The sequence below is a fragment of the Humulus lupulus genome, chromosome 5 (genome assembly GCF_963169125.1).
Source record: "Humulus lupulus chromosome 5, drHumLupu1.1, whole genome shotgun sequence".
Taxonomy (NCBI): Eukaryota; Viridiplantae; Streptophyta; class Magnoliopsida; order Rosales; family Cannabaceae; genus Humulus; species Humulus lupulus.
The window spans coordinates 41,980,962-41,992,363 of NC_084797.1; the positions used below are offsets into that span (position 1 = coordinate 41,980,962).

An 11,402-nucleotide genomic window follows, 5' to 3' on the forward strand; every position below is an offset into this window, starting at 1 on the left:
AACTACCCTCGAACTGAACACGTGGACTGCAAAGGAAGCCTGTACGCCATGTTTGACCAAGTACCAGCAAGTACCGGAACATGCTTCACAGTTCTGTGAGGAAACCCCAAAGGCCAAAGCTTTTGTGTATTTTATTTTTTTAACCGTTGAATAGAAGCATTGGCGGCTTTCGTAGTCTCCTTCTCTTTATCTCTCGCTCCCTTTCTCTCTCTCTTCTTTTTAATTAATTAGTATTAATAATGTATATGTAATTATAGGCTTATAATTTTTTTTGAATAAATTATTTGCTTATAATTAATTTCATTATTAGTATTATGTTATATAAGAAGGTCCCAACAAGCTCAGTTAGCTGGCCACTCGTTTTTATATTAATTTTCATTTTTCTTCCTCTCTCTACCTCTCCGTGTTTTCCAGAACAAGAATTAAGAGAGAGAGAGAGAGAGAGAGAGAGAGATATACATTTTTTTAATCTTTCGATTCTCATTCTCCAGACTACAGGTTTGAGATTATTATTATTGGGTTGTAATTCTTTCTGGGAAAAATTTTCTTTTTGACCCAAGAAAGTTAGAGCAATTGGGGTACATTTTGCTGCAAAGATCTGTGATTTTTGAAGGTTCGGAAGATTCTGGGTTTCTTCGGGTACTTACAACAGCTTCTCCAAACCAAACTGTTCTTGTTCTTGTTTTTCGCTGAAGATTAAGGTTTCAACATCGAACAAACCGGTTTGGTTTGGTTTAGTTTTTTTAACTTACTCTTGTAAGACGCCATTGATTCTGTAAAAGAAAAGCTTTGGTATTCTAAACACGCGTTTGGTGTTGGGGTTTGACTCGGGTAATGCTGAGGTCAGAGGCTTGTAAGACAGGGTCTGGTAGCTTCTCTTTCTACTGGGTATTTCCGATTTTTGACGCAGATCGCCAGGGTCCAAAACCCCTTAAGATCTGAGTTTTGTTTATTGGGTTGAGAATTATATAAGTTTTGGGAGAGAAATATCAAGTGAAGACGATGATGAAGATGAAGAATAAGACCCCAGGTCCTGGTTTATCTCAGATGAATGTCGGCTCAGCCGCCGCCGGAGCGGGAGCTGAACCCGAGTCCACTCCGTCAGAGTGGGAACTTAGACCTGGAGGAATGTTAGTCCAGAAACGCAGCGACTCCGATCAGACCACAGCCCCGCCACCGACAATTCGGGTTCGAGTCAAATATGGGTCAACTTACCACGAAATCTATATCAATTCCCAAGCCACGTTCGGTAATTTTACTCGCTTCTTAATTCTTCTTTTTTCTTTTACTTTTTGTTTTTCAATAAACAAAAGAAAAATAATTGAGTGAGCCAATGGAGTTGAGTACACCAATTGTGATATGTGTTTTCTTGGATTGATTGTGTATAGGGGAATTGAAGAAATTGTTGGTGGGTCCGACTGGTTTACACCACGAAGATCAGAAATTGTTGTTTAAAGACAAAGAGAGGAATTCTAAAGCGTTTTTGGACACTTCAGGAGTCAAAGACCGATCGAAGATTGTTTTGTTGGAAGACCCACTTAGCCAAGAGAAACGGTTCCTTGAGATGAGACGAAATGCCAAGATGGAGAAAGCTGCAAAATCCATCTCAGAGATCAGCTTGGAAGTTGACAGACTTGGTGGCCGGGTATAGAACTCTTATCCCTTGTTTTATTTTTATATTAGTGATTTGTGTTTTTTATTTTAAGATAGTTACTTATTTTTTTGGTTTGAACACAAAAAAAACATGGCAGGTTTCGGCTTTTGAATCGATAATTTCGAAAGGCGGTAAAGTTGTTGAAACAGATGTGCTTAATCTGATTGAACTGTTGATGAATCAGTTGCTTAAGTTAGATGGAATTGTTGCCGATGGAGATGTGAAATTACAGAGGAAAATGCAGGTAAGTTCTGTAGAGTTTGTAGTAGTTATACAAGTGCGTTTTTGTTTAGCTTTGATATAAGTCCATTAAATACGAAGTAGTGAATACCATTCGTAATGATTTTGAAGGTAAGGAGAGTACAAAAGTATGTAGAGACTCTGGATCTATTAAAGGTCAAGAACTCAATGCCCGCCACCAATGGAGTACATACCCCTAACCATGCTCAACAAAAGCAATCCAATGGGCATAGAGAGACACAAGCCCAAGAGCAGCAGCCAAGGCATTATCATTCCAATGGTCAAAAGCCAAAAACATATCAAGATCAGCAGGAAGCTAGGCATTCGTTTGGCCACTCGCCAAGACACCAGCAACCGCAGCAGCAGCAGCCTTCAAGGCATTCCGCATCATCAGGTGCAGTTGTAATTACCACAAATTGGGAGACATTCGATGCAGGTCCGGCATCGTTGGTGCCGATGCCGGCTTCCTCAACATCCACATCTCCCACAACCAACAATAAACCGGTCCAACCTAAATTCACTTGGAACCTTCTTTGAAAGTTTAGCCATATATATACCACGTCTTCCTTTTTTTTTTGTTTTTTTGGTTTTGTGTTGTGTGGGGATGTTGTTTTTGAGTTTGTCTCCTGTTGGTTTGCTATAATTCTGATCTCCTATGATTCTTTTCTGTATTTAGAAAATGTTTAGACCCCTTTTACTCTGTCATTCAGTTCCTCAGAAATAAATGGGGTTTCACTACAATAGTGATATACTATTATTCTTCTCAAGTTGTGTCTATTTTTTTCTTCTTGAATTCAGGGACCCTTCTCAATTCACTTACCATTTGTATGTATGGTTCCATGTTTCGGAAAGTGAGAATTTATTTTCTTTTTCATTTTTCTGTTTGTCTATTTGTAGATTACATTTTTGAGAAAATTAGGAATTTTCATATCGAGACATAGAAGTGTTTTCTCTCAAAATATCTGTTTGAGGTTTCTAATGAGCCTTCCTAGACCTAGGAAGTGGTTGAAGAAAATAATTGATTTTTATACCTTGCTTCCTCCAAGGGACTACAAACTGACAAAAAGAGGGTATGGAAGAAGGGGATTTGGGTAATCAATATAACTAACTCATCCAATGATAGAATAACAGGTGGCCAAAAAGTGTGTGGAGATGAAATGATAAGAGAGGATTAGTTTTATTCTAATGAGGAACTCTTATTTGGGATATGATAATATTTTTAAGACTTGTTTTCCGAATTGAGAATGTTCTCCTTTGTACTCAAGGAAAGCTTTTCAGTAAAGCTTGGAGGCTATAATAAATGGTACACCTATTAGTGTAGGGTAATGACAGACAATAAAGTGAAAAACAAGAGGTATGAATTATTAAGTGTTAAAATCTCTTTCTATCTCACTCTCACTTGCTAATATAAATTATAATGTACTAGTAAATGCAATCAAGCATGTAAGTGACAATGGGTTTTCCTCGCTATCATTACCATTTCCATATTTGTGTAAGCATATGTAACGGAAATGTGGAAACAAAGCTCATGATTTGCAAAGTTCTGTTGATTCTCTTTTGTTGGTTTTCATTAGCTGAGCTCTTTTATAATGAAAACAAACCGCTTGTAACAGAAGCCAAAGTGATGATCTGTGACATTATCTTTTGGTTCAAGAAATCGATAGGGATTAGTCCCAAGATTGTATAGAACAATATATCTTAATTATAGTGTCTTGAAGCACTTTTTTGCCGAGTGTCCAATGAAAAGAAAGTAATGATTTTTTTTTCATTATCCAATTAGAAGCAAATACTTTCTGTGACCGTCACCATTTGGGAACACAAACCACAATAATTGTTCAAAGAAATGAATCCAATCATATCGTACAACCAAAAATCCCTCCCAAAAAATGATCAATATTGCAGCTTTCCTAGTAGAAAAATGTCAAAGGAAGGCATAAAAGCACACGTTTCATTAATTTTGATATGTAAATTAAATATAAATGGAATCAAATTATGCAGTAGATCTCTAGTGTTTTAACTTTTCATTAGAATAATTGCAAAAGAAAAATTATAGAATAAAGGTGAATATATAATAGATTGAAATAAGTAAAAGTTCTTAGCTAGGACACTTTAGCATATTAGTGAGGAATCCCAAAAAGGAATTACTGCTTGGAAGCTAAGAAACATTTCAAACTCAACAAGACAACCTCATAGTCATACTACACATGCTATTACTTTTCTCTTTTTCTTATGTTAAGAATTAATGATAATAAACTTTCACTGGATTCTTTTTTTTTTCTTTTTTGGCAAAGGCAAATAGTTATTAAGAATATATGTGCATTGTGATTATTCAGGTATGGATGAAGCAACCGGTAAGAATAGAAAGTCTCACAAATGAAAGCAAATGCATAAAGCAAATATATATATATATATATATATATATATAGATATATATTATTAGTTGACATTTAAAGATGGAATAAAAAGTTAGTGGCAAAATTATAATATCATTATTATATTATTATTATGGCGAGGAATTATATAAGAGCAGTATTTATATGTGAATAACAGGAAAGGAAATACTTTTTTTTTAAAAATTAAATAAAAGAAATGTTGTAGGCACCAACTGCACCTACTCAGAAAATACAGCTGGAAGAAATTAAAACTATAGGGACATAGAAGAACTTGTTAGAGTTCCAAACTCAACCAATCAGTAGAAAGTGAGTCAAATCATGAAATGCAGTTCTAATATATCGCTATTTAATTTTAATAATATTACGTATTGTGAAATGGCTCACATTCATGTCCTAAATTAATGATCGTGACATGGGTAGAAATGATTAAGGGAAATTTGACTTTAAAGTATTAAGTAGTATTGCATGACAAAATGATACCAAGTTAAAAAAACAACATATTATTATAGTATTCTTTTTATTCCCAAAAATATTCTTATTATAAATTTATCTATCTTTTTCTCTCATTGTCTTCTTCCTTTCTATCTCTCAAGCTCTCGCACAAAAAAAAAAAAAAAAAAGACAGCTTAATCTATACAAATTTTCAAGCTTGGATTTCAGGGGCAAGTTGTGAATCATTTCAAGCCAAGAAGTTCGTTTTGGATTTCTGATAAAAATCGTATGGGTAAGTATATATTTGTTATATGTAGTGAGGAAACTTGTTTATCAACATTGTTTTTGCTATTTCGAGCAGATTTGTGTATGGATTTTTGTTTCTTTCTTGGTTTTTTTTTCTGGGTTTTTTGTTTGTCTAGATAGGACTCGATGGTCCTCGACGGACCTCGATAAAACCCTCATATGTTTATATTATTTGTCTACCTCGATATGCCTCGACGAGACTCGACGGTCCTCGATAAAACCCTTAAACATTAGGGAAAATGACTACCTCGATAAGACTCGATGGTCCTCGATGGACCTCGATAAAACCCTCACATCAGAGGAGAAAATGGCTGCCTCGATGAGACTCAATGGTTCTCAATGGACCTCGATAAAAACCTCAGACTTTAGGAACAATGGGTACCTCGATGAGACTCGATGGTCCTCGATGAACCTCGATAGAGGCATAGAACTTAATTTATGTAGTGTATGCCTCAATGAGACTGGGTTGACCTCGATAGTTTGATAGTTTGACCTCGATAGGTTGACCTCGATATGAATCGATTTTTTGCTGTTTTATGTTATAGTTTTAATTTTTGACCTATTTTTTTGTTTTTTTTATACAGATTCATCTGTTTCCATATTTGTTGCATTCAATGGTGTTTGGGAATTGGAAAATAAGGATTGGATTTTCAGGGATGCTAACAATCAAATTCTGCCTTTGGAGAAGGGTGCGACGTATGAGCAAATGCTTGACATTCTGTACGATGAACTTGAAGTGGATAAATGTGTGCATGACTTGAAAATTGAGGTCCCGTACACATGCCTATTACAATCCGTCAAACCTACCATTATAAAAAATGATAGGCATGTGCCTTCATTCATTGGGTTAGCATCGAAATCTGTAGAGAAGCTGATTCTTCTATGTGTGACATTGGTTAAGAAGGGAGGTATAAGAAATGCATCGGCCTCTCCCAGCGTTAATAAAGAAGTTCGTTTTGAAGAGAACATTTCTCCCCCATGTCATGGTTTCAAAGGAACTCAAAGTGAGGTTGGAACATTTGTTCCCGAGACAAATCCAGACGTTATAGTCCATGATGATATCCCTGTTAGAGATCCGCCATATTTGCATGACACAACGGAGTTCGATCCCTATGGCTATGATCCTTATGTCAACGACGATCCTGTTGCTGATGCAACAGATCTTGGTGGGCCAGATATTAGGGTAGATTTTCCAACACAGAGTTCAGATGTTATGGTAGCTGACGAGCACAGAATAGAAGATCGGCAAACACCTGGGACCAGCAGTAATCGTCCAGGTCTAAGTAGAACCGATGATATTTTTAGATGGAGTTCTCCATTGGACTTAGGTGAAGATCATAGAACATGGAGTGCTCCCATGTTCACCAAAGAGGATATAGAGGCCTCACATCAACATCATTCCTCAACCAGCAAAGATTCAGGAGAATCACACCTTGGCAAGTTCTTTCAGAATAAGCTTGAATTGAAAACCAAAGCATCCATATTTGCGATGAAGAATAATTTTGAGTTTATGGTGAAGAAATCTAGGACTGATGTGTGGTACATTACCTGCAAAGATCCTGATTGTGGTTGGAGATTGAGGGGTAAGAAAAAAATACAATCTGAAATGTTCGAGATTACTAAATACAATGAAGTACACACTTGCTCACAAGAAATTCGAGATAAGGACCACCGTCAAGCATCACCGTGGGTTGTTGGGCGCCTAATCTAGAGGAAATTTGCTACCGATGGTACTCGGTACATGGCAAACAACATAAGGGAGGACATGAAGCACAATTTTGGGGTCGAAATGAGCAATGAGAAGGCGTGGAGATGTAGAGAAAAGGCTCTTATGTATGTTAGAGGGACCCTTAGGAATCATACTCCAAGTTACCTGGATACCTGTTTCAGTTGGAGCATAAGAACCCAGGTACAATTACTAATTTTGTAGCAGAAGATGATCGTTTCTTGTATTGCTTCTTTTCCCTCGGTGTTTCTAGGCGTGGTTTGCAGTACTGCCATCCTGTAATTTGTGTGGATGGCACATTCTTGAAGAATAATTTTGGTGGCTACATGCTCTGTGCTGTTGTGTTGGATGCAAACAACCAGTTGTTTCCAATTGTGTTTGCATTTGTGGACAGTGAGAACCATAACTCTTGGACTTATTTCATGAGAAAATTGAAGGAAGACATCGGAGACGTTGAGAACCTTGCTTTTGTATCGGACAGGCATAAAAGCATTAATCATGCTTTGGAGCTTGTGTTCCCAGATGCCTATCATGGTGCATATTACCATCACATCTGTCTGAATGTGGTGGCAAAATTCAAAACTAACCACTGTCAAGACATCATCGGGTGTGCAACATACGTGTTTCGAAGAACAGAATTTCACAAGTTCTTTGTCAAGATTAAGGTAATTGATCCACTTATTCCTCAATATCTTTAGGGAATTGGTTTTGAAAGGTGGAGTAGCACTTATTTTCCTGGTAACCGATACAATATCATGACGAGTAACTATGCAGAAAGCTTTAACAATAAAACCAAGGAGGCAAGGAGTTTTCCAGTCACCACTTTTCTTGAATTCATAAGATTCACTCTTCAGTCTTGGTTTGCAAATAGACGTGAAAGTGCTACGAAAGCAACAACTGTGTTATCACCTGAGAAGGAAAATGATTTGAAGCAAATAGGTGATAAAGCAATTTTCCTGGATGTCCAAGTCCTTGGTCATCATGAATTTCGTGTGGTCGATGGTAATGGTGATGGTGAGGTGAACTTGGCCACAAAATCATGCTCTTGTTGCATGTTCCAAACCATTGGGATACCCTGTGTACATGCTTTTCCTGCAGCCAGAAAAAAAAAGCATAAACATTTACTCATTGTGTTCCCCTTACTATAGAATCGAAGCATTGAGGGACACTTATAAAGAAACTATTTACCCTGTTGGGAACGAGGATGAATGGGTAATCTCTGACCACATCAGAGACACGGTTGTTGTTGGGGTTTTATGCCCTAATTAAAACTCAAATTCTTTGTAATCACATTTTATTATCAATAAAAGAATAGAAATCATTTTTTTGACTTGGTCAATCACTTTGCTCACATGTTTTATTTTCATGATTATTTGTTTAATATAAACTTCTATTAAATCAAGAGCATATGGCTACTCTTATTTATAGTGACGTAATCACAGTGGAATATAAATATGATTATATGTTCAAAATAAGTTAGTCCTAAGATTAGTCAGTGCACAGGATTTACATTGACTTGCCAATCTATTATATGATCTACTTACACATTACAATGTTATGTTCTTTCCAGAACATTAGCAAAGTAGATAAGAACGGGTGTATTTGTTACATCAGACAGGACTGCTATTGACAGCTGACAAGATAAGTAAACATACTGTTATTATCTATTCTAGTCATATCATATAGTTGACCATAGGTCAATTCAATCTCAATCGTGATTGGTTAGTATTCTAACTGATTGTATTATTTGAGTTCTTTGACTTGTTCGTTACTAGCTTACCCTACGGACTAGCCCATACTTAAATCTTGGGAACTCGATAGTATAATTGAGTGGGAGTGTTAATCATAGATATGAACATCTATAGCTTCTTATTGAAGAAGTGAAACAATGGTTTCCTTTTAGTTTTGTTCAAGGTGTTAAATGATAGAGATCTAATTTTAGCAATTAAATTAGTTTACTGAAATATCATTTACAAGGAACTAAGTGTTTTAAGGATAAAATACAATGAGGGGTAAAACGACATTTTAGTCCCATCTCATTGTAGACCATCTATAGAGGATTGAGTGACAATTATTGTTGTAACAATGGGTAATTAATAGTGTATCTATATTTGTTATAGAGCGTTCTATGAATTCAAGAGTGCAATTCCGAGTCTATAGCGGAGTCACGAGGAATTAATAAGTTAGTAAATTTATTTGTTAGATTTATGATAACTTATTGAAGCTTGATTTCATAGGCTCATGGTCCCCATTATACCTTGGATAAAATCATCTAGATAGTCTCAATTAATTGATTTAATTATCAATTAGAATTATCAAAGTTGACCAGGTCAATTTTGGATAGTTTCACAGAGTTATGTATTTTTTAAAAGAAATGAGAAATTAGGGCAGATTTATTAATTAAGATAAATTGGTATCTAAATTAATAAATAAGTTTAAATCTGTATGCTCTGATTCTCTCACAGGCTGATTAGTGAGCTGAGACACGGCCTAATCACGACTACTACGTGAACATCCCCAAGACCGGAGCTGCCTTCGTAAGGTCCTACCTCCTTAGCTCGAGGTAACCTAAGGGTTCGCCAAGATTGCTTAAGGACTGAGCCTGGGCTCTGAAGACCACAGGTCGAGGGAAGCATCCAGCTTGTGGTACGAGCTGGAGTTGAAGGCTGTGACCTTTTATAAAGTCAGTCACGCAAGGTAAACGTGCATATATAAGACATCACGTGTCTGATATACCCCTGACTTCTCAGACACGCAGCAGGAACGTGCGTATTCAGACACCCACGACTGGTTTGGGCCGTGCGGCCCATTATCCCCTTACCTATTGATTTGACCACATTTACGTGTCAGGTTTAGGAATTAATCATGAATGTCATAGAGTTGACATGATAGGTAAGAAGGTCACGGGATGATCTTCTTACCAACTCCCAGGTACTTTCTCCTATAAATATGGAGACCCTGGGAGTTATAAGGGGTTGGATGATATATTGTAAGAAAGACCATGTAATCAAATATCTAGTATATAGCAATAATACTGACTAGTGGAGTAGAAGGATTTTAACCTTTGAACCACTCAAAAAACGTATTTGGAGTCACCATTTCATTTCTAAGATCATTTGTCTATTTCGGTTCAACCTGAGCACTAATCCCTTTCTCTTCTTTTCTTAATTACCTGTTGGTGAAGAACCGCGTCAATAGTTTGGTGCTTTCATTGAGAGCAAGTTAGATTAGTGCAGCCGCAAACATCCAACTATGGTGACTACTCGATCCAGACACGGTAACGAGATGGCACAACATGATGGGCAGGAGGCTCATCATGTCGCCATCCCCGACGAACAAATTCCTGAAGTCCAACGGCGGCCAGGAAAACAGCCGGCGGGCCAAGATGACACTGGAAGTTCGGTGCCCCGGCCACCTAATCCAAACCCATGTTATTACACTGCGGTGGAAATGGAGAATGCTCAGCTGAGGAGCCAGCTATCAATAGCTAATCAGCAGATCAAGGATGTGCTGGCCCGACTACCCCCTCTCACAACCGACGTTAACGTCAGAGAGAGGCAAGGCGAGGCTCCTAAGTCTCGTCGGGGTAATCGGTCCAGGCATAGCCGCGCGGACATACTTTCGACAGCCAACTCCACTCCCTCGTCGCATCGTCGAGAGGCAAACTTCGGAGAAATGCCTAGAGCCGAACAACAGCAGTACAACCGTTCGGTCAGGAATTCGACTCCTAGCTCCCAACCAGCCTCGAGCGCGCCCAGGAGAGCTTGAGGAAATTACAGAAGGAGGTCCGGGGAGGGCTCCCAGCGTCGGCCCGTCCCCAACAGCCATCCTGCGCCTCGTCCAGACCGCCAGGCGTGGGACCCGCAGGTTGGCAGGGCCAAAAGGCCCCCACCTAATTTGATCCGTCCTGACAGAATTAGGATCGCCTCTTCGGTCAGGCATCCTCCGTCTCCAATCAGATATCCATCTCCTCCTTGCCCCGTCCAAGATATTCCAGCCTATGGAAGTAGTAGGAGAAACCCGCCATCAGCCGGACCTTCCCGACGTAGTAGGGCGCCGAGAGAAAGCCCAGATCCTCACCACCAAAGGCGAGCTCCGAGCCTCTCTAGCAGGAGCTATTGGACCGGCAGTCGCCGAAGTGACCTTTCGAGCGGAGACTTGCGTTAGCGTTTGAGCTCGGCACAAAGTCCACAAGCCACCCAGGGGGCGACCTGCGAGATCGCCTTAACTCTCATAGAGGGGAGCCAGCAGGAGGAGACAGCCATGCTCGCTCAGGTGGAGCCCTGTCCGAAGTAGGTAACGGCGGGAATGCCCCAAATAACCTATCTTAAGATAGGAGGGGCAATAACCCACCAAATATGTACAATGGATTCGGAGCTGTTGTACAGCCCCAGAATAACCAAGGAAATCAGGACCAAACCCTCGAGCGCCTGGCCCAGATGGAGGAGCTGATGAGGAAGCTCCTATCGAAGAAAGAAAAGGATGAATATGATTCAGGGGACAAGATGGAGCTCTTCACCCCTAGCATAGCAGCAACGGCTTACCCACCTGGTTTCCGTATGCCGCACCTGTCTAAATTCAATGGAGACGGAGATCCGTCGGATCATCTGGGGATGTTCAACACCCTGATGATGGCCCACAACATTGGCCC

At 39.0% G+C, this 11,402-nt stretch overlaps 1 protein-coding gene across 1 annotated transcript; it reads left to right on the forward strand.

The window, feature by feature from the left end:
• Positions 1 to 336: 336 nt before the first annotated feature.
• On the forward strand, positions 337 to 2,768 carry LOC133834782 (BAG family molecular chaperone regulator 3). The gene is made up of 4 exons (XM_062264531.1): positions 337 to 1,249; positions 1,389 to 1,645; positions 1,752 to 1,898; positions 2,006 to 2,768. The coding sequence occupies exons 1-4, from the start codon at positions 1,003 to 1,005 to the stop codon at positions 2,429 to 2,431; spliced, it is 1,077 nt and encodes a 358-aa protein (XP_062120515.1). The 5' UTR covers positions 337 to 1,002; the 3' UTR covers positions 2,432 to 2,768.
• The last annotated feature ends 8,634 nt before the right edge of the window (positions 2,769 to 11,402 follow it).

Bases quoted from the DNA above. Each gene is read 5' to 3' on its own strand.
- LOC133834782 (XM_062264531.1), top strand. From the start codon at position 1,003: ATGATGAAGATGAAGAATAAGACCCCAGGTCCTGGTTTATCTCAGATG. The intron at 1,250-1,388 runs GTAATTTTACTC...GATTGTGTATAG, and splicing joins CAATTCCCAAGCCACGTTCG to GGGAATTGAAGAAATTGTTG. The intron at 1,899-2,005 runs GTAAGTTCTGTA...ATGATTTTGAAG, and splicing joins AATTACAGAGGAAAATGCAG to GTAAGGAGAGTACAAAAGTA.